Genomic DNA, 27,750 nt, shown 5'->3' with positions numbered 1-27,750 from the left:
TGATCAGATAAATTAAGACTGGTATTCTTCACGGGCTTTTGCAGTTATTAGAACTGCCTGTGAAGAAAGCCAGATTGCTGGTCACAATTTATGGAACATATTACCTATGGAGACAAGAGTAACATTAGATTACACACACACAGAAAGTTGGTGAAGATGACCCTATTTAGGGAGGTATTTGTCTGTTCTCAGCAAGTTTATAGCAGATTTATTGATTTGTTTAACATAATCTGTAATCTACCTTTTCCTTCATTTAAGGTAAAGAATATACTAAAACATATATAATGAATCACTGGCTAAAACATTATACAAAATGATAGCATGAACTAAAAACAGATAAAATATGTGTTTAATCTAATGCTCAGTATTAGGATAATACTGTAATCTGGAAGAGTTCTGTGAATTAGAGGGGGCTGTAAATTGGGGGAGTTAAATACTGGGGTACGGGATAAGGTGGCATTGGCTTGACACTGCTAATTTAATTTTGGGTGGGGGGTTAGAAGGGATGTTACATTGTCTAGCATTTAGCCAATTGTTTTGTCTATCTGTGTATATTTGGATTGTCAGTAAAAGATGATTTGTATCATTCAGTGTCTGCTTTATTTTGTTTGATTTTGTTACACTTCAGTTAGAGCGGCTTTGATCTTTAAACAAATAATTCATTTAAGTAATAAATAATAAAATACCAAAGTAGTGAAGATCTCACTCTAAGGGCAGAGTCTACTACAGGCCAAGATCTCTGTAATCATTCTGACATTCAAGGCCACAAGCCGGCATATTATTGTTCTCACTGAGTAGGGGTGGGCCTTCACCTGAAAGCAACCAGCTACAGCTGCTGATTGTACTCCTCTTCTGGCCTCAGCCTGCTTAAGGAGGACTATTGGAAACCCTGACCCAAACTGAAACATAGATTGTTTGCCTGTAGCATTGGGTAGAAGGTGTCTCCTCCAGGGGTGTCCAACTTCATTCCTTGAGGGCAGCAAAGGCAATCTGGTTTTCAGGATATCCCTAATACATATGTATGAAGTATATTTGTATACAATGCTTCAATTGTATGCTAATATACCCCATTCATATTTGTTAGGGATACCCTGAAAACCAAACTTGTTGACCTAGATTATGCAAAAGAAACTAGCAGAACATTAAGACTCTGCTTCTTTACCAGTGTCCAAATGTTAGGACCCAGAAATGAGCTACTAAAGATATGTCAATGGGTCACAAAAGGAAGAAGGCCCATTAAATAAAAAACAAAATTAGATGCAGAAAAGACAAACCTCAACGTTGATGTTTTATTTTTATAAAAAGTTAGTATTAGTACAAAAAAATAGATAATTCAGTTTGCAGCTAAAACAAACAAAATAACCAGCATTCCTTTTATCATTCAAGTTTTTCTTTCATGTCTTTGGTTTCTAATGGCTTTTAGGAAAGATGATCTAAAGAAATAAACAGATTCTATATGATCCATCGAACCTATCGAATGAGCTTGAACACCAAGAAGTAGATGAAAATAGTGTTAATCAACAAAAATAATTTAATTAGCTAGAAATATCTGCAGAAGATAGAAATACTGGAATAAATCAAAGAATATAAATGTAGGTAATTATATCACAAAAGAGGGAAAATGTTTAACAGAAGTATAGAGAAGAATTGTAAAACCGAAAAATGATTTTTCGGATTATAAGGAGTTTCTTAGGAAGAACTTTGATTTAAAGTTAAAGAAAAGGCTACTGAGTGTGTATATTCTCAGGAATATGATATACAAGTGAAGCAGAATTACAATAAAGATATTATAATCAAAATACTTTTGAAACATGGTAGCCACAGAAGAAACTTGAAAATCAGCTATAAGGATGATTTCAAAAAGGAGTGCATAAGATGATGAGAAAAGGAAGATCCTTGACAGAAGATTTGGTCAAAAGAAAAAGAGATTTTCTGATATGTATTCATAAATTGTGGGGTCCAAAAATTAAACTGGAAAAAAACCAAACCTCACAGCAAAACATCCAAAGAATAGAGTGAGGAGGTACAAAAATCCAAAAGCATAAATCTCTAAAGTTGAGAATAAAGCATATCTTTTTAGTCAAAGATAAACACTCAAACCATCCAAAGTATAGCTGCAAGAAGCATAGGGCCCCAACATGTACGTGTTTCACTGACAAGCTATTGGGAGGGACAAACCGTTACAATAAAAATAAATGGAAAATTCAATAGATAATTCATCTCAACAAGGATCACATAAACCCAAAACACAGCTGCCCCACACAACAGCAATACAAATCTGCAGAGAAAAGAAAACTTCAACAAAACGGCAAGAACTAAAGAAGTTCACATCAAATCTAAAGCACATTCTGAGAACTGAAAACTAAAATAAGTACAGAATTAGTGCCAAATAGTCACATGAACAACACCCACCAGTTCAAATCTGAGGAAGGACAGCCACCAGAAAAAATAGAGCAAAAATGTCCCTGTCAAAATGGTTCAAAGACAGCTCCAATCACATGACCAGCACCCTCCAATCCAAAAATAAGATAAAAGAGACAATCATACAGTGGGTTCAACCTGTCAAAGTAGACGACAATCCCCAGAACAGAGAAACCGAGTCAAAGAAGAACATTCAGAAAAAAAGGGGCCCACTCGATTTTTTGATTCAAACCACTAGGATATAAAGATTTCAAACAGAAAATCAAGTGTTGCTCAAGTTGGAGCAGTAGGCTCGCAAAATCCCCACCCTTACACTGGCGAGACACTTTCTTGATGATAAGAAAAAAAAAATGAAGGGCCATAACATCATGCTTAACCCCATATTCAATGTGTCAGCAGCTGGACCTCTATGCTCTGTCGGTGAAGGCAGCTGCAATGCTAAAAAATCCGAGTACAAACCTCCTCATAGAAACATAGAAATGACGGCAGAAGAAGACCAAACGGCCCATCCAGTCTGCCCAGCAAGCTTCACGCATTTTTTTCTCTCATACTCATAAGTTGTGGTGGCAGATTGGCTAATTTAATGCTGGGAAAATGATACAGGGAAAACGGATAAAAATAGAAAGCAGTTTGGGGTAATTACATTTAAAAAAAATGGTCAAAATCTGGAAACTTGGGCAAAGTAAAGAGGAAAACGGGGCATAGATAGAACTTGTGCATCATAGCTCTCAACCTTTATTTTGAAGGTGGAACTTCAAGATGATAATGAGAAAGAAGAGGAGGAGGGGGAGAAGACATAATACAGTTTAAAGATTTTAAACACTGGGAGTCTCCTCAGGCAAATGGAAATAGAAACGACAAAGAAGGGGGACAATTCTAAACCCATTGGGCCGGATTTTAAATCGTGTACGTGCTTGGCCGGGCCTTACGCGCGCTGGGCCAATTTTCAAAGGGCCCAGCCACGCACATGTAATTCCCGGGGTTAGCAAAAAGGGCGGTCCAGGGGTGGGGTGGGGTGGGGCTAGAGGCACCCGGCACAGCAACCAGAAGCAGGAGCAAAAGGTAGAATAAAGAATTTGGGGGGGGGGGGGGGGGATTTAGGATAGGGATAGGGGGAGGGCAGGATAGAGGAAGGGAGGTTAGGCTAGGGGGTTGGGAAGTTCCCTCCCAGGCCACACCTTAATTGGAGCAGACTGGGAGGGAACTGAGGAAGGCCACGATGCGTCACCGCGTGAATTTGCAAAATTATTCCCCCGCCAGCATGCGCATGTTATAAAATCGCGCACAATGTTTTAAAATCTACCCATTATTTACATGTTAGAAAACTGTTTCTAAAGTTAGAAACCCAGTAATCTTCTGATGTGATTTAAAATAGGAGAAAAGGCAGAGATTATTCACAAAGAGGTTAAGGTCCTAGACTTCAAGAGCACATCTTTGTTATATTTGGGGAGTACCTTAGGCCTGGATTTATCAAAATGCACTGGTTTGCGCGTCAGCCGGGGGTTCTGGTGGAACTCGATCGGGCTCATTTGATTCGTTGCTTCTGACGTCGGAGGCGCGCACGCACATGCGTGCCTGACGCGTGTTTGTGATCGAGGGTTTGATCGCAGCACACGCGTGTGCTCAGAATTGACAGGTAAGCTCGTGCTAAGATGGAAGGAGCTTCGTGGGAGTGACAGGGGGCTCCAGTTGATTCCAACGGTGGAGGAACGTCACAAATTTCTAGTTTAAATGTACTGAAGAGAAGCGTTCAGGTCGCCTTGGCAACCATCAGCATCTCTTCAGCTTTGTCTCTGCATTTTTACCTTCTATTTTGCCTTTTGCCTTGTATTACATATATTTAATTAGTTGCCACGTATTTTTCTTGTTCCTGGTGTTCATGTTATGAATATAGTTGGATCTACACTGTTTTTGTGAATAAATACATTTTGAGAATCATCGCTGTGCTCACTTTTGACTTCTCAGCTTGAAGGTCAGTTACATTGAAAGACTGTTTGTTCTTAGATCCATCTATTGACTTTATAAAATCTTAAGTCAAATAAGAGTCCACAAATTTAACAGATAACAACTAAATATCGCATGCGATAGAAAAAGGGATATGTTTTATGGTAATAGGAAGCTTATCACAATTTGCGCTAATACCTATGCAAAGCACTAAGTTACCGCAAATTGCGATAACTTTTTTGCACTTTGAGATAAGTGCCATAATGCCCTCTCTATGGGAGGCCCACCTAGTAACTCGAGGTGAGGTTTAGGTATTAGTGTAGGGGTTAGGGGCCACTTTGACATTCAAAGTGAGACGTACGAACAGAACAGTGCTCTCCTTTGAAGATTTGATGACCTTCGGAGTGAGGAAACTCACACAAAGATGAGATTTGTGCAGTGTTCTCTCAACCTAGCTTGATATTACCCAGGTAGAGAGTCCATCAAGCTAGGTTGAGAGAACACTGCACAAATCTCATGCATGTGAAAACCCCTTAACACATGCGAAAACGCCTTTACGCTATTTGATAAATGACCCTGTCAGTGTGGTTCTGTCAGGGTAGGAAGTTCTTGAGGAAATAGAAGAACTATAGGCTAAACTAAAAAAGAAGCCATTGAAAGGGCTCCAAATTTTTATAGAGTATGGAGTTAATGATTGTTTTATTTATTGCAATGCAATTATAAATTTTTTTTATAGTTTTGTACTGTTCGTGATACACAATTATAATCATAAACAGTATGTATTTTGTGTCCCACTGAGCTTTGTGGATTAGCGGGTTATAAATTTTTAGAGATAAATATTAAAAGTGAAAAAGTAAATTTAAAAAAATTAGTCTGGTTTTCAAGAAAGGTGATTAAAAAGTCAAATACGAAAAGATTAGCATTTTAAAGGACTTGAATAATCGAATAGGGAAGAATATTAAAAAAAAAAAAAAAAAAAAAATAAGAGGAGGAGCGAGAGAGAGAGGCTCTTACCGGGTCTGCATTTGTTTCTGGAGGTGAAGGTGAGCCCGGCCCCGAAGCCACGGTGGTGAGGTTCCCTGGCCCTGACGACGCTGCCGGACACGCCCACCTGTGACGTCACGGAGAGACGCCGAGGCCCATACAATCAGCCCCCCTGCGGCGCTTGTCGCCGCCGGCGCGTCTCCTAAGCCGCGCGCTCCAAAGGGGCGTGCGGCTTAGTTCGGCTTTGTTCGGAATTGGAGGATTGGAGGTGATAGTTTGTCAGAACTGTAAGTAAATCCTCTAACTCTTATCTCCCCCGCTAAGGAGCCAACTGTTGAAATACAATATAAATGTGAGTTTTCGGACTGGCCTGCTTAATTTAGCATTGTAATGCCTCATTCAGCAAGGAAAAGAAGGGCCAGGGAAAGAGTGGAACCTGCTTCTACCCCTGGTTCTTGTTTCAAGGGTCCTATGGATACTCATGTCCAACGTACTCAGCGATCGGATGAGGCGCAAGGGGAAAAATCCCCAGGGGCGGCTCTGGTGGTTTCCCCAATAGACCTTTCACTATCATTATCCCCGATCCAAAGGGTACCACCTGCGAATCCGGCCATATCCAGAGCCCAGGGCTTGGAAGGGGGTGACCTGTCTGCCAAAGTTGCAGTATTAGGGGACTCCCAAGCAGGTTCCAATCCCCTGGAATTGTCTGGGATATTAAGCCGGACGGAAGTCCTGGAAGGACAGACTACCTCACTGGAATTGGTACAAGGAAGATCTCAACCAAAACCAAAAGTGGCTGACTGATTTTCTACTGAAATTATCTGTACCACAAATAATTAAACCAGAAGTGGTAACACTGGAAGTAATAATGGATGCAATAGTGACTCTGCAAAATTCTATGATAGCGCAAGTTAATCCTATAGTAGATAAAGTAAACATTATGCAAGAAAAAATATTAGATTTGGAAACTGGCAAAGTTAAAGAATTAGAGGATCTAGAGCAGATTAAGAAAGATCAGGAGAGTTTTAGAATGGTTCAAAATAGTGTAATAAGAGAAAATCAAATATTACAGATGAAAATGGAAAATTTGGAAAATGTTAACAGAAAAAGAAATTTGAGATTTGTTAATTTTCCAATGTTATCACATGTTTTACCTAAAGACATGTTGAAAAGATACTTGTTGGAAATTTTTAAAATACCAGAAAATGCAATACCTCCAGTTGCTAAGAGCTATTACATTCCAATGTATAAAAAGAAAGAACAAAAGTTAGATCAGGATGGAGCACAGGTAATGGATGTATTAGAAGGTATATCGGATGTATCCAAATTGTTGGAAACCTCTGATAGTGAATTGGCACAGACTGCAACTTTATTAGTCACATTTGTTTTTGAGACAGACAGAGACTGGGTTTTTCGCCTTTTCTTTAAACATAGATTGGAGAAATTTTTTAAATTATCTATAAGAGTGTACCCAGATTATTCAAAGATTACTCAAAAAAAGAGGAGAGAATTTCTCTTGTTAAAAATGAAAGTTCTCCAGGTAGGAGGAACCTTTTTCCTTAAATATCCATGCAAATGTTGTGTTGCATATAAAGGTAATTCTTATATGTTTTATATTCCCTCCCAATTGAAAAATTTTCTGAGTGATAAAACAAATGTGGCTGGTTCTGGAGAAAGACCTCAACTAGATACCATTGAATCAGTGAGCCCTATTAAAGAATAATTATACGTTGGGTAATATATTGTGTTAAGTAAATACTATGAAATGTTTTTCTTTTTTTCTATTATTGACTCCTTATGATTGTGGACTAAAGTATATTGATAAGTAAATTGTTTGAATATCTAATATAAATTAATTTTTGTGTATATTTAGATACTTTTCTTGTTCAAGAAGTATTCTTCTATGTTATAATTGAAAATTCTGATAAATAAAAAATTAAAAAAAAAAATAAGAAATGCAAGGAAGGTAGGCAGGAGACCAAAGAGGCAAACTGTTAGGCTTTGAGCTTCTACTAATGAAAGCCACAAGATTATAGAGTTCAAGCTTGGATTTATTCAGAAAAGCAACATAACATAGGCAGTTTATAAATAGCCTACCATTATTGTAGGCTCCTGCAAGTACATTTTGAAAGAGAAATTCCACACAGGGATTCTCTTTCAAAATGTGGGCTGTCAGGGAACAGGGCTGCAGTCTGAGCATATACATACTGAAGTTAATGCAAGGGTACCCATAATCGGGATGTACATATATTTAAAACGAATGAGTAAAATGCAAAACATTTGGGGGTAATTTCATATTTGTGCATTAAACAAAAATGGACCTCCAGTAGGACCAGGCCTAGGCCCGGTGCTGGGGTCTGGTCCTACTGGAGGTCCATTTTTGTTTAATGCACAAATATGAAATTACCCCCAAATGTTTTGCATTTTACTCATTCGTTTTAAATATATGTACAACCCGATTATGGATACCCTTGCATTAACTTCAGTATGTATATGCTCAGGCTTTGTCCTATCACCAAGGCTTAAGCCCGGCACCAGAGCCTGATTTGAGGTCTGGTTCCATTGCTGAGGCCTCCCGACATCTTTCTTCTTTAATTTTCAAAAAATGATGCTGTCTGCTTGAAGGATGCACTTCAGTGACATCTCTGTGGTGCCTTCCTCCAGTGTGGACAGCGCCATTTTGATGTACGGCTATACATTTCAATAGCCATACATCAAAGTGGCACCATCCTTCAAATAGACAAAGTCATTTTTCAAAGTCTGAAAAAGAAAGAAAATGGAAGGCATGGTCCTAAGCATTGGTGATGGGAAAAGGCCTCAAACTAAACCCTGGTGTTGGTCCTATATCTAGGTAATGGGACCAGGCCTCGGATCTGGCTTCGGCAACAAGTCCAGATTTGGGCTGGGCCATGACACCTCGGCCTAGGCCTTGGATCACACCTGAACCCTGTGGCCTGGCCCTGGTGGAGGCCTTTTTTTTTTTGGTTCTTTTTGTTTTGTTTTGTCTTCAAATTTCTTTATTTAATTGTTTTTCCCACTTTTTAAACAAACTGAATCAAATAAAAATTAAATGAACCAAATCTTAATGAAAAAAAAAAAATCCCTGAAATGAAAAAAGAAACCTAAACCTAATCAAAAATTTGGGGGCCGCAAATCCTTATCCCATAGAATATCTGTGTATTGCTTTTCTCCCCAATTTCTCTCTGCCCTGACTTTTCCCCTTTTCTACATAGGTAAAAGTATGCACCCTGTCAACTATGCAGCAAGATGGGAGAGTGGGATTTCAGCCAGGCTTTTCTGTAGGTAAACAGCTGTTGGGAAAATCTTTGAAAATTGCCCTTATGTCCTGGCTTACATATAGCAACAGATTCTACTGCTTGATTTTATGTTGGGTGAACAAAAATGCCTTCTCTAATATGTTTTGAATCTGTTGGCTGTTAGTTTAATGCTTTAGTATTATTTAAAAGGGTAAATAACCATCTGTTATTTACACAAGTGTTTCAGATCCAAGGAAACATATAAATGTCCAATTCATAGTACTCACACAGATCTGGTTCAGTCAGAATTTCCAGGAAATCAGCTGAACTCACAGACAACTTACCTGACAAGAAACTGTGTCTCTCTCACCAGTTCTCCCACACACAGCTCAACAGCCCACAAAATTGCCGGGAACAAGGTATTGTGTCCAGAAATCTGTTATGTAAACCTTTAGGACCAATCCAGTTCCTCAGAGGCAAGCGTACAAATCATACCTTAGACACTATGCAAACCCTCCTGTTTTGCCCAATATTACATTTACAAGATCCATCCACTAAACTCAAAGGGGCCGATGCAATTAAAATGCACAGAAATTACCTAATGCGCCCCCAGGCACCTCTCCTGGGGGCACCATGCAACATTCTAATTAGGGGTCATGCTGTCAAGGAGGCACTAGGGTCAATAGCATTCCCCTAGCGCCTCCTTGACAGCCTGCGCCCGGGAGAGGTCAGCTGTCCACAGTCATCTGCTGGTTTAGAAGATGGACTCTGAATTTATCGGTGTCCGTTTTCTAAATCAGCACACAGCCACAGGTTTGGAAAATGGAAGCTGGTTAATTGAGCATCCGTTTCCCAAATCTGACCACCAGCACTTTTTTTAAAACCTTTTTTTTTAATCTTTTGTTCCTCCTACCTAATATTGAAATGATATTAAGTAGGAGGATGTACAGAAAAACAGTATTTTCTGCTTTTCTGTACAACTTTTGGGAGTGCTCAGAAATTAACGCCTGCGTACTGGGCACACTTTTTTTTTTTTTTTTTAATTTCAGGTGAGTAACTAATAGCCTCATCAGCATGCATTTGCATGTGATGAGCGCTATTAGTTTCGCCATGCGTTGGACGCAAGTTGTGGAGGCACTAATCCCCTTATTGCCAGCCAGACCATTTTTGCTCTTGCACAAGCAGTGTGAAAAATGGCTAATGTAGTAAAACAAGATAATACTTTATCAGATATATCAGCATAAGAAGGAAATGCAGAAGTGGGATTGTAAGACTTAGAACTGTAAAACAAGAATGCTGAAGATAAAGAAAATGTTGAGGATAACAAAGAAAAAGTAAAATTACTGCTCAAATACATTTGTTCAGTGTACAAAGAAGGGAATGGAGAAGGGGCACTGATATTTGGCAGGGATATAAATGTTAGAGATATCACTACTTTCAGAAGAAAGGGTTTGTATAGCAAATAGAAAGTGGATATGTGTCCAGATGGGAGAAGCCCTAGGATACTCTGGGATCTCACTGAAGTGCTAGCAACTACTGACAGTTCTTTTCAGTTACTTTTTGGAATAGAAAGAAGGCATCTTTTACATCTAGAATGGTGGCATTTTTCCCTTTCTAGTTTGTTTTGATATTGCAGTCACTTTTTGTAAGTAGAAGTGATTCAGGGGACTGAAGAAGGGCAGTTGTCATCCTTCTTCATAAACATACAAATAGGGAGGCAGCTGTTAATTACAGGCCAGTTAGTCTGACCTCAGTGGGGGATAAACTGATGGAGTCACTACTAAAGGAAAGAAAAATGGAATATCATGAATCTAATGAGTTCCATGGTCCAAATCAGACCGGGAACTAACAGGAGATCATGGAAAACAGATTTGATTACTCCCTTTTCTTACTGAATGACCAAAGAGTTAGATCTGGGGCATGCACAGGATGTGAAATATTTGAATTTCAGTAAAGCTTTTGACACTGTCTCACTCACATAGGAGACTCAGAAATAAACTGGACAGCCTAAGAGTAAACCTCAACATGGGTGATAGAGATTTAACAAAGGACAGTGGTATACATTCGTAACCCCTCTTCCAATGAAAGAGGGGTTACGAATATAGCATATATGGGATCAGTCCTGGGGTTGATTCTGTTCCATATTTTAACAAGCGATGCTGCTGAGGGGATAGGAGGAAAAGTAGTCTTTTTACACATGATGTTAAAATCTGCAATATAGTGGACACTCCTAATAGAGAAGCAAAATAAGGAAGTGACTGAGAAAACTCAAAGAGTGGTCAAGTACTAAGAAACGAATTTTCAGTTTGAAAAACAGTGTAGCGCATACATTTAAGGTGCAGAAATCCATGGGAACAGTACATGATGGGGGTGAGACACAGATACACACAATATCTGAAAATCTCAAGGTTGCAGTGAGAAAAGGCCTTGGCCAGAGTCAAAGGATTGCTAGGGTACAAAAACAAAGGTGTAACCAATTAAAAAAAAAAATATGATACAACTTTTATCTAAGTTATTAGTGAGAGAATATGGTGTCCAATTTTGGAGGCCATATCTCCAAAAGCATACAGACCAGGACTATCACACTGAATGTAATCCTGAAGGATCATAAACCAGTCTGGTTTTCAAAATATCCCTAATGAATATGCATGAGATATTTTCATATACTGGAGACTGCATACAAATGTATCCATGCATAATCAACAAAGATGTACATTTATTTATGTGCATAATTTGCATGCATAAAAATTGATTTTATGCATATACACAAATGTTTGTAAAAATACATTTTACATGAAAGTAATGAAAAAAATGAAATTATAAAAACACCAAGAAAAACAAATTAATAAAATGTGTTCTTATGCAAACCAATATTCATAAGGCTATTTTGAAAACCTGACCAGTTTGAGACTCTTCAGGATTGCAGTTTGACCACCCAGATATAGACCGAGCTGGGTTATTCCAGTAAAGAGTTACCGAAATACAACAGATTCTAAGTGCTACGAAAAAAGATAAAAACAAAAATATGTATTCTCTATACTAAAAGAAAGGGAATAGAGAGGGGGTGGTGGAATATGATAAGGACAGTCAAATACCTGAAATATAAAATAATAAAGAAGAAACAACCATTTTCTGGTTTCCCAAGATTTAGAACAAAAGGTCATGAGATGAGGTTCAAAGGGAGCAAACTCTGAAGGAACAGAAAATATTTTTTTCACATAAAGGGTAATGGATGCATGGAACTGTCCCATACTGTAGTAGATTTGCTAAAGTAAAGAGAGAGTTCAAGAAAGTATGGGATAAACAATCTTAGTTGTTGAAGAAGTGAAGAGAAAACCTGAGATCAAGTGGGCTTTATAGGTGAGAGAATAGATGGACCTTACAATCCTTATTGCTATTATATTGTTTCATTCCTACCATTATGGATCTACTGAGATAATCTTTTTTCAGAATCCCATGCAGGCATCACAAAAAAACATCTAAATAGAAACACAAATATAGTATGAGCAACTGAAAAACATATATCAGGGGATCTTTTTAATAGAGAATGCAATATAATCCAAAGTACAAATTATACCAAGTTAAATGTTTCAAAACAAATACAATTAGACTCTTGAATAACAGCAAAAGCAATGAAGCCATGAAAAAAAGAATGTGTGAATATTTTGAATCATTTTAATAATGTTGTTGCTTTTAATGGAAAATTCACCTCTGCCGCTGTATGAACCACAGATCTAAAGAGCATCTGGGATACAATCCTTTATTGAAATTTTAAACTAATTGAGAAAGTGATTTTTCTACCTACAGTTTTCATCTGAATTGTGTTAATCATTCACTGTATCCTTGGAAGAACCATGGAAAATTGAGAATTTGAATTTTTTTTTTTTTTTTTTTTTGGCCAAGTCTGGAACCACTGACTTAGGGACTGATTTATCAAGGCATTTTCCCCATAGACACAGAATGAAAGAAAAGCCTTAGTGAATCGGACAGTAAGATCCTGAAAAATTACTGAAGCGGTCATAAACTTGTAAGAATAGAAACGGATTCACTCACTCTCTCTCCCTCTCTCGTCCTGAACTTTAACCGTTTGTCAGGGGAAGCAATTAACTACAATTAACAAAGGGGTGGTGGGAGGGGGGGGGGCAGACGGTCATCCGATAAGAATTAGCTTGGTGAGGGTGTGGTGGCGAAGAGGAAGGCCACTTAATTTATAAGCGGTTCGGACAAACCACACACCTTCATAATACAAGAATATTAACAAAACGAGAAAAAGAAAAAAAAAAAAAAGACAAGCGAACCGCAGGCAAAAATAACAGAAGGAACGCGAGGAGGCCTGCGGATCAACTATCTCGGCCTTCCCGGCAGCAGCAGCAGGGGTTGCTCGGAAAGAAAGCGCTGGCCTCCCCGCCCCCTGTAAAGCGCTGTTTAAACAATCAGGTCTAGGCCCTTGTTCGCAGCAACAAAGGCGCAATGTTAACGTCCGTTCCGGGATAATCATCGCTGTAATGCAATCCTAGCATATACAGACCGGGTCATTTTACAAGAGAGACAACTCCCCACCTTTTCCTTTTGTAAATAAATCGTTTGACAGTTAACAGGCGCGGTCAGGTAAAGGCCAAACAGCTGACACCAATACTGCTAGGGTAGGGAGGGAGGGAGGGGGGAAAAAAAAAAAAAAAGAAAGAAAATAAATCATGTGTTCGATATGTGTGTGTCACTTAATTTATTGCCTCAACTATCTGGTGCCTATTAAGAAGGAAAAAGGAGGCGACAAATAAATCGGTGGTGCAAACAGCCAGAGAGCTGGGGCACGCACGCACGTACACGGGCAGTCGGCACCGGAGATGCTCCTTCAACGGGGGAAGAAACGCTGCAGTTACGTCCGACGTTTACACTTCTTCTCCCCGGGCCACTGACTTGCGCGAGGTTTAGCCGGGGGTTGAAGATGCTGCCCCCCCTTTTCCTTTCAAGGGGGGAACCTCAGCCTGGGATGGGGGAGGGGCGCGTAGCCGCTGTTAAGAGTTGAGCACATGGGGGGAAACTCGAGGACGAGGCGTAGCCGGAAAGGCTGCAAATCGAGTGCAACACCCGGGAACTTAACGTAGGCATCAGCTGTGTGAGTCACGGCCAATGAAAAATATTCACCTGCCCCGACCGGGATTAAAAGAAAAGCGGCTTCCCAGCAAAGGCATGCGTTTCCGTTTCGTGCTCAAACTTGGCGGGGGTTCCAGGACTTCCATGAAACCACGTACTCTGTTGCGCGGCCTCTTTATAAAGGTGGCGGTTTTCTTTATTTGTTTTGCATAGGCAAGAGAGGGCGTCGTTTCGTCCTCTTGTGTCCCCCCGCCCAGAGAGAGAGAGCGAGAGAGTCGCGCACGAGCTCCAGGGCGGGAAACGCTGCACAGCTGAGAGGAGGAAAGAGGAGTGTGGGAAACAATTAACTGAGGATTGCACAGGCTCGTTTTCCTGGGAGCCCCCGGGGAGCTTTTCTTTCGGTCAGAAGCTGCAATTGGCACACTTCATTTTCTGCCCGGTGGTAGGGCAGGACTGAACCTAGAATTCTAATCTCCCTGCCCACCCCGGACCAATTGATTAAAAAACTTGGGGGGGGGAGAAACCAGCACAATGTTTGGAGGCACTGAGAAGATTGATCCCCGCCAGTGCCTCTGTTAACCCCCTGGGTGCCAGTGGAAATGCTCACATCAGAAGACGCTGAAGGTGGACGGGTGCATCCTGCATCGCTCGCAGGACTTTTCTGCCTTATTCCCTCTGTCATGATTTAAATAAAAACCTCTTCACACGCGTTTTAAGCGACGTAAAATGGCGTGAGCTGATAGTCAAAAGAAGTCCTGCAGGGACTGCGACAAATTATTCTTAGCTGCCCCTTAACAATCGTTTGGAATCTATGAATATTAATCCCAAGGGCCCTTTTTCCTCCCAGGCAACCTGTACCTGAAAACTTCATTTTTTAAGGTCCCCTAATGATGCTCTGGATAATAGTCTCTTCGCTCATCTTGGATTATCATCAGCCCTTAGAATGAATGCGGAGGTACAGGAGTCTGGAAAAGCAAAACGAAAAAAGGGAGAGGGGCGAGGGGAGGGGGTTATACTGAAGCGGAATTGTATCAGCCATCCTTCCTAGAGGGGAAAAAAAAAATATCCCGGGCCCGCCAAACAGTTGTAAACATCTGCTAAAAGCGTTCCTCTTCTGCTGTCGGTGATGTCTTTAAAATCTGTTGGGCGGGAGATGCTCGAGGCGGTTTCTCGCTCCCTTTTGGGCTTGCGGGGGGGGAGGGAGAGTTGTTCGGGAAGCAAAGCGTTAATACCACAGGACGCACCCTCAGCCCAAGCCATTGCAGCTGACTCGGCTCCAGGCGCTTTAAATCTGCCCGGCGGGTTCGGTTTCTGAGAGGAAATGTCACAAGTGAAAAGGTGCGGGCGGGTGCCAGCACGCAGACTGGCTGCTGCTCAGTTCCGGAAACGGCAGGCTCGCCGACTTCTGTTTTTGTCATTCAGGAGTCAGGACGTCCTTGCTAGAGGACTGATAGGGAAGGGGGGGGGGGGGGGGGGGGGGGGATAGTATCCTTGCCATTATCTCTCCGGAAGCGAGAAGTGCTCTGCCGCTCCTGTCCTAGAAAGCGTACGTGGACAGCCCCGTCTTCTCTGCTATCGGCTGCAGAGTGCTCGGCACAGCAGTTCAAGATCTCAGCATCTGTCCCACGGCTGGATCCTCCGTACAGCTTTAGTTCTTCCTTCACGCCCCGGCGGAGAGGTGGAAAACTGCTACCAGCCATTTAAAAGAGACTATTAGCCGCCGTACTTCCTTTATTACCCCTCTTAAAACCAAACAATAAACACCCTATCCTCTGGAAACTGGCGCGATCTACATGTGTTTAGATTGTGTTTTTGCATGGCGATGAATAAAGAAAATGATCGGTTTCACTCAACATAAGGGCTTCCAGTCTCTTTCACTCCAAAGCAAAATATAATATAGCAAATTAAAGGTTTTTAACATAACAAAGCACATTTGAATTTGTCTTCCTGTGCATGGGGCTCCCTGAATTAAAAAAAAAAAAAAAAAGGCTGAGTAGCACTGCAGTAGATTAGATTAGGCAGTTTTAAGGAGATATGTTTAATTAAAATTTCTGTCCCCCTCCTTCCCCCCTAGCCATGATGTTTTCTTAAAGGTGAGAAGTTCAAATATCATTCTGACAAAGGCGGTTTTAAAAATCAAACTCAGGATATAACTATAACTTTTGTTCCCCATATCTGGTTCTGTTTAAGTTTCTAAAAATCTGTTATCTTATGTCAAAATATTATTAGAACAAAATTACTTTCTGACGCTAGGGCCCGTATATGCTTCCCCTCCAGCAGGATGCTTTTAGTAATCATTTCCTTCTTGACTCAACATGTACAGCATCTTTCTTGCTAAAATTATATTAAAAATGCACCTTTTTATAGGAAAAAAAAAAGATAATTGTTTCTGAATTCTGATCATGGCATAATTTAAGGTTGGATCCCCCAAGCTTCATGCCTGAATTACCTTGCACTAGCTTGTTACATAATATTTATATGGATTCTTAAGCTCTCTGGAGAAAAACCTTAAAGATAAAATATGATGTGCATATTAAAAAGCAAAAGCTATTTCACTCTTAAATAAACAGCAACTGCTGATGGGAACTCCCCAAATCTCTTTCTGAACGACCTAGCTTCACACAGTTATTAAAACAAATGCAATTTGTCAAGAGTTCAAACATAACCAAAGGCAAAGAAGTGGATTTTTATGAGTATGATCCTCATAATTATTATGATATATGGTTATGGTAAAATATGATTATTTTGCTAGACTTCAGATTGTGACACATCGTTGGCTCTTTCAAACTAAATACCAGTTTGACAAATGACATAAACATCTCAGATCATGGGCCAAAGTAAGATTAGACAGTGCTTTAAAAGTGGAATGTATAAAAGAAACATAATTAATCCCCTTAAAATGCATGCATATTGCGATCTGAGAAAAAATGTTCTTTTGGAGAAGTTTACAGTTTTTCTAAATCTAAAATTACAGGAAATCCTATTTGACAGCTATTAAAGTTTAGTGTTAGTATTCATTCCGAATGTTTATTTTCTTCCTTTATATGTTTGCATGACTTATCATTGTTTGGTATAATCCCAGAGTGTCCTAAATTATTTATTTGTGTATGTGAGGATTGTGCAAAATCATGGAACTGTATAATACAAATGCCAAGAATAATCCAAATGATGCATCAATATTTGTTATTGGCTTTCTAGCAAGAAGCATGCCCTGAACTACCACACTACCTAGTAGCCTATGCTGTGAAAGACAATAGGAAGAAGCTCAGGCCACAGAAAATCAAGTAAATGTAAAGAATAGATGTTAACGTAAAAAAGAAAGAAAAAACACCTCTGAATACCAGTAGAAAGTTCAGGGGCATGAAAACACATATGATCTCATAACTCTTATCTTTCTGTATTAGTGAACGTAACCTAAACAAGTAAGAGATGGTCAGATTAGTTGAAAACAGTTTTCACGCACATGTAGGTATAGACTAGCTTTTAATAGACTACAGATGTTTGACAAGACTACTTATTGAATCATGACATTATTTTATTTTATTTATCGAGTTTTATATACCATCATTCGGTATCGCCATCACAACGGTTTACAAGTTTACTATTACTTGCTTTTAAAATACATTGTTGCATCAACAAGATCTGAAACCACACCCATCAGCAACCAGCCTTAAATGTTTGTGAAATGAGTGAAGACCCTACTGTACCTTTTCTTAAATATGTGGCAGTTTTATTCTCATCAGTCCGCTAGTACCACTGATAAAAAATAAATAAAAAATAAAAAAGCCCGGATTATTTCAGATGTTTAAAATTACTGTATCTATTGCTTTCCTTCTAATACGACTTACACAGCTTGTGCATTTTTTCTTTGGCTATTATTTTTTTTTTTTTGCTAATAATAATTGCATGCAATCTTGTGACTATTTCAGTGATCAGAGGATTTTAGAAATCTGGTTAGAAAGTGACAGTAATGCCAGAGAAGATATAATACTGAAAAGCAGGGTGAGGAGGGCGGTTACTGTACTCAGTTTGCCAGTAGATAGACATTTTTTCAGTGGATCTATTAACAGTTACAAGTTTCTACAAATCTCCTGTCTGACACAGTATGGTAGATCGTATGTTCTTACAAAATAATGGTGTTAAGCAGAAACATTTGTAGTAGCTGTCGCAAAGGAAGGGTTGTTTATTATGTTAAAAAAACATTCCTGCCATTGAATGTGCAAATTACGTTTTTAACAGAGTTCAATTTTTTTTATTATACAAATACTGTAGATTTATTGCTTGGGATTTTTTTTAAATCGTTTCACTTTCTTTGACTATTCTTTTTTTTTGAGTGAAGGAGTGTCACTGAGTTATTTGAGTTATGCGGACCTTCCAAACTAACAAGTCAAGTTGAAATCGACTGCATTTAGATGTAATACGAAAGAAATGTATGCTTTGCAACTCATTCATTGTAGCATTAGCTCATTAACACAACTTTAAGTCATTTCACGTCAGTAAAAACACTTGCCAAGCTTTTTTTTCCAACAGTTCCCTTTTTAAATGAAATGAGGCTAAGCGAGAAAATGTGCTTTTCATCTGAAAAAAATAAATTTTTGTTAATTCATTTATTCAGAGTTGAATATGAAAAAAAGAGAAAATGTTCCGAAATGTAACAGCTTCATCTTAAATTTTCCAAGTTAAGTCAAAACTGAGTTCAAGTGCCTCGGGCTAAGATTTCAATTACATCAATGGAGGAAGGAAAACAGAAGCCGGAGGGAAGGAGGGGAGGGCCAGTTATAGAAAATGACTCTGTGTATACAAACGTCAGGAATCCCTTTCCACGGCCACCTACAAGGCAGCTACTTCACCCTTAACAAACCAGCAAGACCATAAAAATGTTGGGAAGGAAAAAAAACAACAAACCTACCTAAGTTAACAAAGCTCATGACCATGTCGGCATCATTGAGAAAGTTGGTGTCGTGGAGGCTGGCCAAGGGAGGGCTCTGTGTGAGCAGAGACGCGGAGCGAGCTGGCTGCGCTCCGCGGGAGTAGCCATTGGCGGCGGCCGGGTACCTGCGCGGGGCCCCCCGGCTCTCGCCCATTGCGTCTCTCGGCGAGTACTGCAGCTGCTCGGGCGCCTCCTCGCTCGTCATGGCGTTGTACAGGTCCAGCATGAAGAGCGGGGCAGAGGAAGCCTGCTTCCCCGGGGAGAAGGGTCTGGGTCGGTGGGGCAAGCCCAAGATGGAGAGGATTTCCCTCTGTATTTCCTTTCTCTCGTGGTTCCGCAGCCGCCGGTAGATGAAGCTCGAGTGGACGTGGTTGTCTCCCAGTCCTCCTTTCGCGTGTCCCGTCGGAGCCCAGCAGCTCCAGAGCAATCCTAGCATGGTCCTAACCAGAAAAGCAGTTACATTCATTTTTTTTTTTTTTTCAATATTAGTAAAGTGAAGGATTTTTTTTTTTTTTAAATCCCGTTGTCTTTAATTTGTAGTCCTTGCAAGCCCTATGTATCTTCTGGCTAAAACATCGCGTTGCCTTTTCAGCTCAATCTCATCTTTAAATGCTGCATCTTTGGCGGGCGGTCCCTTTTTTTTTTTTATTAATATTTTTTATTTTTCGAAATATGCCAGCGGCTAGGCTTCTTTTAAGAAAAAAACTGAAATCCAGACTTTGAAGTTTCTACGGTTATTCTGTTTGTTTGGATTTTTTTTTTTTTTTGGTATCTGCACAACAGAATCGGATTACTAGAATTTTACCACGGTTAGCCTGTGCATTCCCATGCAGATACATTAATTGCATCAGCAAGAGCTAATCTTCTGACAGGTCCTTTCCCCCGAAGTTTCTTGGATCTGGATCCCAAACCTTCTGCTCCTCTGTCTCACGGCGAATTCCTCATCTCTACGCGGGTGCTGCAACACGTAACTGCTGATAACCTCAACATCTTGTCTTATCGTCCTTCTATTAAACAAAACATATCTACACCCCGAACTACTAAAACTGAACGTGTTTGCCTGAGTTTACTTGAGAAACATTTTTTTGTTGTTGTGGTTGTAAATCCGTTCAGCTCCTTTTTGCTTCCCAGTGATATTTCCACCTCCAGCAGTCAAATATACCGGCCCTCTTCAAGGGAGATCTAAGGGCTACACTGAGCAGAAGCCTGCTGGGAATGAAGAGGCTTCTCACACTGTAATTTGAAACGGGCAAAGCAAAGAGCTTTTAACCCTTCTGCAGCCATAGGACGCCTCCCTTTCGGCTCTTTACCGGCACGCACGTTTTTAATGCCAAAGCATAGATGTTTAATCTCCTTCAAGCGTACTTTTCACCAAAGACCCTCCGCAGAGTGATAGATATATATATATATATATATATATATATATATATATATATATTTTTTTTTTTTTTTTTTTTTGTAATGTGTGGTAGCTGAAAACTAAGAACACCCCGTGGAAATCAGACATTTTAACCCAGCTTCGATAAACGCAGTCTAAATTTGTATTCCCAAGGAAGGACAAAACACAACCTTCCTTTTCCACCCCCCCCCCCACTTCAACTCCTCCCACCTCCCACACATATACATTTAACAAGTGGAAAGGAATTATTGGATTTGGTGCAGTTTCTCTGTTCCTAGAATATATGCATATTTGTTTGAGTTAAACTGACTACTAATTATTGCCATGCCATAACTTTATTAGTTGCACTAAATTATACTTTCTATATATATCTTTTCAGGCCAGTTTTAGAACACCTGATTTGTTTGCCCCTGACAATATTAGTCAAAAGGTTATAGATGGAAACCTACGAATAATCACAAAGCTAATTTCACCTCATGCTGACTCCTCAGGCTCAGAGAGTCAATCTAGTCCCCATTGATTTTTGTCTCCTCTGGGAGCTTGAGGAGGAGATTCCCAGCTCCATGCTGATCTCGCCTTCTCTTCTGCAGGGTCTGGAGAGGATCTTCTGTCCTAAACATTCATTTCTTCCTAGAGCTTTCAGAGAAAGGAATCTGGGGCTCATGCTGATTTTTTTTTTTTTTTATTTTGTCCTAGAGCCTGCGGAGGAGGGTATCCCTGAGTCTATGCAAATTTGCTTTTTGCCTGTAAGCATAAAAGTAATACTTCAGTCCTAAATTCTCTCATTTTTGGGATTCAGGGAGGAGATTCCCGGCCAACTCTGACCACATGACATAGTAATTTTTATACTGTAATAGGTTCCACATAAACTTTTATATCTTCTTTTTTTCAGTTGTGTAGCACTAAAACAACATTTTTTTCAGCAAAAGTGAAGTTTTTATTCTTTAAATAAACGCCACACCTTCAGGCCGATACTGTAAGGAGCATGGGAAAATGGGTGCTCAGTGCTGAGTGCCTGCTCTCCCAACGAGTGCCTGCTCACCTCTTCTGGGCGCGCAATCTTGTATATAAATGAGGGGTCATGCTAAAAAGGAGGCGCTAGGGACAATAGTGCATCCCTAGCACCTCCTTAGCAGCAGAAACCCAGGAGAGGTTGCTGTCAATGGGTTCAGAAAACCGACGCTCAATTTTCCAAGTGACTGTTGCGATTCCGGTCGCCAGGCTGGCGACCGGCTTCCTACCTCCGGGCCGACTTCCCCAGCGCTGCCGCGTCCCTCCGTCTCTGCCGCGCTCCTCCGATGTCCAGGCCGGCCCGGCAGCATGGCAATGGCATCTCCCTCGTGGAGACGCCGCCGAGCCTCGTTTCAGCTGCTCCCCCTGCCCAGGAACGCGCGCGCGAGGGGACGGCTTTTGTAGGTCCAGCACCAGGAGGTGCTGAACCGCCCACAATCTGACGTCAGACGCTGGTTCCCTATTTAAAGCCAGCTCAGTCTCTCCTACTTCGCCTTGCAACGAGGTCGCTCCTGTGAGTGCTTAGTTGCTTCCAACTGGATCTTGCTTGCTCCTGTTGTTCCTTGGTTCCTGTTTGTTCCTGTGTTCCAGCGACGTCCCGGTCCTGCCTTGTTCCAGTTTCCTTGCTCTGTTTGTTCCCTGCGGCATCGTTCCAGTACTTCCAGCTTTCGCTTGTCTTCTGCCTGCCTCGACCACTGGACTTCTGCTCGTCTTGCTTGTCTTCTGCCTGCCTCGACCACTGGACTCCTGCTCGTCTCGCTTGTCTTCTGCCTGCCTCGACCACTGGACTTCTGCTCGTCTCGCTTGTCTTCTGCCTGCCTCGACCACTGAACTCCTGCTCGACTCTTCTGACTCCTACCTTCGGATCTCCTAAGTCCCAGCGACCCGGACCCCTACGGGCTCCTCCTGGGGGGGTCTCGGGTTTCCAGGGTGAACTCTATCTTCGCTGCACCTGCCTTGTTCCGCCTACCGGCTCCTTTTCCATCGACCGGAGTGTGTTCTCCAGTCAGCCGGCCCAAGGATCCACGAATTCAGTTCTTCCCAACAGTGACGGTTTTCGAAACCCGCTGATAGCCATGGGTTAGGAAAATGGATGCTGGTAAAACTGAGCATCCACTTTCCAAACCTGACTGACCGGCACAATTTAAAAAAAAAAAAAACGTTTTTTAATCTTTTTGGTTCCTCCGACTTAATATCGCTATACTATTAAGTCATAGGATGTACAGAAAAGCAGTATTTTCTGCTTTTCTGTACACTTTTTCGGGCCGCTCAGAAATTGTGAGGTTCGGCCACACATTTCTTTTCAGTATCCTGGGTGAATTACTGATAGCCTCATCAACATGCATTTGCATGTGATGAGCGCTATTAGGATTTTTTTTTTGGGGGGGGGGGGGGCAGTGTTGGATGCTTGTTTTTGATGCACTAAACCCCTTACTGTAAAATGGGTAGTGGATGCATGTCAAAAAAGCTCATCCAACTGCGGGTAAAATAGTGCGCTCAGCCAAGCGCACTTTACAGTATTGGCCTGCTTGTGACTAAGAATGAGCAAAGAAGTGCACAAATAGAGTGTTATGATTCTGACTGCTGTGCAGCCTCCTCACCACCAGAGGCCCCCCATGAGCACTCTCACCTGGCTGGCCCAGCCTTCCTTGCCTACCTGTCCCATATCCAGAACTCATTCTTTAACCCCACCTAGCCCATCCCTTTTGTGCCTTTGGGCATCCTGGTTTCCTGCCTTGTCTTCCCCTGCGTCTTATGGGCCTCCTGGTTCTTTGCTGTTCCTGCTCTGTGGTCTACATGCATTCTAGTTCTCACTTGCCTTCTTGTTCCCACTCTCCCTGAACCCCCTTGTAGCTGTGCTATTACTCTTCTGCTTTACCCCTGTTTCCCCTTGGACTTCTTTGCCTTGCTATCTTCGGGCATTCTGTGTTTCATGTTCAGTGTAGTCCTTGTCCTGTCCTCTCGTTGTCTGTCCTCTTTGCTCTGGTTCCCCTCCTCCAGTTCACACTTACCTGTATCCAGTATCATGCTTACCTGCATGCTGCTCCTGTATTCTGATTTCACTCACACCTACACTCAGTTTCAGTGTAACGGTTCACGCTTACCTGCATTCACATCCACGCATACCAACATTCTGTTCCAGTCTTTCCTGAAGTTCACCCTTACCACAATGCACCCGGCTCCAGAGACTCAACCCAGCCTCACCAGATCCCCTGTAATTTCTCCCATCCTCCTGTCCTTTGTCACTCCTCAAGGTAGTGTTCACCACACCAGGCTACAGCCCAAAATTGTAACATAGAGAATTCATTGTATTCCTGTGAATGTCCTAGTAGAATATGATATTCTCCGTTTTATTCTCTATTTCTTTCCTAATAATTCCTAACATTGCTTGCTGTCTTGACTGCCGTGGCACATTGAGCCAAAGATTTCAAACTATTATCTGTGATGACTCCCAAATCCATTCCCTGGATGTTAACTCTTAGGGGTAGATTTTATAATTTTGCACGAGCGCGTATCTTATAAAATCCGGGGTTGGCGTGCACAAGGGGGTGCACATTTGTGCAACCTGCACGCACCGAGCCCAGCGCGCGCTGCCTGTTCCCTCCGAGGCCGCTCCGAAATCGGAGCGGCCTCGGAGGGAACTTTCCTTCTGCCTCCCCTCCCCTTCCCCTCCCTTCCCCTCCCTTCCCCTACCTAACCCACCCCCCTGGCCCTATTTAACTCCCCTACCTTTGTTGGCAGATTTACGCCTGCGGAAAGCAGGCGTAAATCTGCGCGCGCCAGCGGGCTGCTGGCGCACCATCAGCCGATCCGGGGGCTGATCCGGAGGTCTCGACCACGCCCCCGGGCCCGCCCCCGAAATGCAATGTCACTCACGACACGCCCCCGACACGCCCCTCCATGCAAGCCCCGGGACTTACGCGCGTCCCAGGGCTTGCGGGCACCACCAAGCCTATGCAAAATAGGCTCAGCGCGCGCAGGGGGGGTTTGGGGTAGGTTTTCGGGGGGTATGTGCGTATCATACGCACATACCCCTTTGAAAATCTACCCCTGAATGTGTAATGGTGAATAAAATGGAAAATGTCATAATGCCTCTATATTGCTCCATGGTGAGACCGCACTATGAGTACTGTGTACAATTCTGGTCACTCATCTCAAAAAAGATATAGTTGCACTGGAGAAGGTACAGAGAATGGTGACCAAAATGATAAAAGGGATGGAATGGCTTTCCAATGAGGGAAAGATAAAGAGGTTAGGGCTGTTCAGCTTGGAAAAGAGACAGATGAGGGGGGGATATGAAAGAGATCTACAAAATCATGAGAGGTCAAAAATGGGTAAATGTGAATTGGTTATTTACTCTTTTGGATAATAGAAGGACTAGGGGGCAATTCATGAAATTAACAAGTAGCACATTTAAAACAAATCAGATAATTATTTTTCACTCACTATTAAGCTCTGGAAGTTGTTGCCAGAGGATGTGAATAGGGCAGTTAGTGTAGTTGAGTTTAAAAAAGGTTTGGATAAGTTCTTGGAGAAGTCCATTAACTGTGTGATGGATACTATATACCCTGGGAGGGGTTGGGTTGGGAAACCGGAGGGGGGAATCTGGGCAAAAAAGAAAAACTGAGTGGAACCTTCAGAACCAAAGAATCCCAGGTTAGGAGAAAACTTTTCACTGAAAAGAACTGGGGGAGGGGGAGGGTCAGAGAACAAAGAGGGAGGGACTTCTCAGACTTCACCTCATCAAGGGGTAGGTGACACAAAGGTGTACTGGGAGGAGAAGAAGAGGGGGCTGGAGAGGAACAGGGAGGAGCACTACTAGAGGGAGACATGGGGGAGATGGAGGTGGAGGTGTTGGAGAATCCAGAGCCAATGCCAATGGACATGGGAGATGAATGGTGGAAACCTCCTCAAGAAGACCTGGATTGCTAAAGCCATACAAGTTAGAGTCCGGTAGAAGGAACTGCCGTGTGTAGTAGTAGCTGTAGTTGGGCAAGGCAAAGTGTATGTCTCCTTCTACAAGCTACGGTGGATGGTGGCGGTAAGGGCTTGGATTCCCTCAAACCAAGTCCACAAGCACTAGAAGCTGTAATTGAAAAGACTCTTCTGGTCTTGGCTAGAAACTGTGGCAGAAGCCAGAGACTGTGTTTAAAACAGACAGGGTTAAACCCAGTGGTAGGAGCCAGAGTCTGTGTATAAAAAAAAAAAAGAAAGAAAGAAAAACAGGGGCAAGCCCTGAGGCAGAGGCCAGAAACTGTACTTAAAACAGAAAGGGTTAAACCCAGTGGAAAAAACAAGGGACTGATCAATATGCAGTTCTCTCCACAAACTGCGACATGACCTGTGCAGAGAAGGCCAAACCTACCTTCAGAAGGCATGCCAGGAACTGGAACATTAAGATAGATGGAAGTATTTTGCTCCCTGCAGGGTTAAAGCATCTTCTAAAGCAAGGGCTGTGTTTTGAGGTTGCCTGGCTACATAGAAGAATCCTGCAGAGGAGAATTGTTTCCTGAAGCACTGGAACAGCTCCCCTATTAGGAAAGTGAAGAGTTTAGGGCTGTTCAGCTTGGCTGACGGGGGATATGATAGAGGTCTTTAAGAACATGAGAGGTCTTGAACAAGTAGATGTGAATCAGTTATTTACACTTTCGAATAATAGAAGGACTAGGGGGCATTCCATGAAGTTAGCAAGTAGCACATTTAAGACTAATTAGAGAAAATTCTTTTTCACTCAACGCACAATAAAGCTCTGGAATTTGTTGCCAGAGGATGTGGTTAGTGCAGTTAGTGTAGCTGGGTTCAAAAAAGGTTTGGATACGTTCTTGGAGGAGAAGTCCATTAACGTCTATTAATCAAGTTTACTTAGGGGTTAGCCACTGCTATTAATTGCATCAGTAGCATGGGATCTTCTTAGTGTTTGGGTAATTGATAGGTTCTTATGGCCTGGTTTGGCCTCTGTTGGAAACAGGATGCTGGGCTTGATGGACCCTTGGTCTGACCCAGCATGGCAATTTCTTATGTTCTTATGGAATATTATAACTTACTCTTAACCCTTGGAAAGGTGGCAATGATGATAGTAGGTGTCCGAAGTAAGATCTGAGGAAATCCAATGCATGGAAAGATCTCGAGGCCAGGAATGCATGGTCCCCTGGAAAAGTAAAACCCCAAGAAGGAATAAGGTAAGGGTACCTTATTCTACTGGGTGTGGATACTAGGGGACATCCAGTAGTGGGAGACTTGAGTAAAATAAGGCTTGGCCGTAAATACCCTGAGGGTAAGGGGTATCAAAGGAGTCAATTGGGGGGGGGGGGGGATGGGGGAACCAGCCAGCAGAGGAAAAGTGGGGGCCTTGGGGAAAGGGAAAGTCTGTGGTGGTGCCACACTGCCACACTTGTGTTTTGTTTCTTTTTTTCTTTCTCTGTTTTATTCTTGAGGTCCATGATGGCGTCCAAAGCAATGGTCAAATGGATGGTGGAACAAATTCAAAAACAGCAAGAAACAACGCACAGTATGATACAACAGATGTTGGCCCAGCAAACAGCAACAACAGTCACTGATCACCTTGATTGAGGAACTGTCCAGGGAGACTAAAGCCTTGTTGGAACACCGAAAGTGGCAATAGCATTGCTACGAGCAAGATGAAGGACTGGCAAGAGCTAAAGAATCAGGTGGGGGTGGCTCGTTGCGGGATTTGGGGTTAAACAAAATGAATGAGGGGGATGACCCAGAGGAATTTCTGACCACTTTTGAGAGGATGGCAGAAATAACGGGCTGGCCTCGGCAGACTAGTCCCCTAGTTAACTGGAGCAGTGCAAACCACATATTGGGCATTGGGTAAAAAGCCCATAACTAGGATGTGGTGAAAGTGGCTGTTGGGGATCGTTTAGGCCTGTTTGCATAAATTTAGGGAATTGAAGTTTGGAAAGGGAGAAAGAGCCTGGGCTGTAGCTCAACGTATGCGAGATCTTGCAAATAGGTAGTTAGAACCAGAGCAAAAGCAAAACAGGAAATATTGAAAGATATAATCTTGGAACAATATTTAGCCATCATCCCGGGGAAGATGCAGGTCTGGTTAGGCCGCCAGGGACCCACTAATTTAAAGGAGGCAATCACTTTCAGTGAGCGATATGACAGCACTACATAAGAACTTAAGAATTACCATACTCGGTCAGACCAAGGGTCCATCAAGCCCAGCATCCTGTTTCCAACAGTGGCCAATCCAAGTCACAAGTACCCAAACATTCAATAAATCTCATGCTAAATAGCAGTTTATGGATTTTTCCTCTAGGAACTTATCCAAACCTTTTTTAAACCCAGTTACACTAACTGCTATACCCACATCCTCTGGCAATGAATTTCAGAGCTTAACTATGGGCTGAGTGAAATATTTTCTTCAATTTGTTTTAAATGAGCTACTTGCTAACTTCATGGAGTGCCCCTAGTCCTATTATCTGAGAGAGAGAAATAACCAATTTACATTAACTTTTTCAAGTCCTTTCATGATTTTGTAGACTTCTATCATATCCTCCCTTCAGTCGTCTCTTCTCCAAACTGAACAGCCCTAACTTAGGGCAGTCGCTCAATGCCACTTATCATTTTGGTCGCCCTCCTCTGAACTTTCTCCAGTGCAACTATATCTTTTTTGAGATGCAGCGACCAGAATTGACACTGAGGACGGGAAGGAGATCGGTGAAAAGGGGAACGTTAAA

At 41.9% G+C, this 27,750-nt stretch overlaps 1 protein-coding gene across 2 annotated transcripts in view; it reads right to left on the bottom strand.

The window, feature by feature from the left end:
• Positions 1-19,845, bottom strand: part of BMP5 (bone morphogenetic protein 5) — a 255,498-nt gene extending 235,653 nt beyond the window's left edge. For both annotated transcript variants that reach the window (XM_029595693.1, XM_029595694.1), the window contains exon 1: positions 18,610-19,845. In XM_029595693.1, the coding sequence (XP_029451553.1) occupies positions 18,610-19,096 (487 nt within the window). In that variant the 5' untranslated portion in view covers positions 19,097-19,845. The remainder of the gene's footprint in view (positions 1-18,609) is intronic.
• Between the last annotated feature and the right edge of the window lie 7,905 nt (positions 19,846-27,750).

This window comes from Rhinatrema bivittatum, chromosome 3, assembly GCF_901001135.1.
Source record: "Rhinatrema bivittatum chromosome 3, aRhiBiv1.1, whole genome shotgun sequence".
Classification (NCBI taxonomy): domain Eukaryota; kingdom Metazoa; phylum Chordata; class Amphibia; order Gymnophiona; family Rhinatrematidae; genus Rhinatrema; species Rhinatrema bivittatum.
The sequence above is the reverse complement of the archived record's forward strand: the minus strand, read 5'-3'. Positions and strand labels throughout refer to the sequence as shown.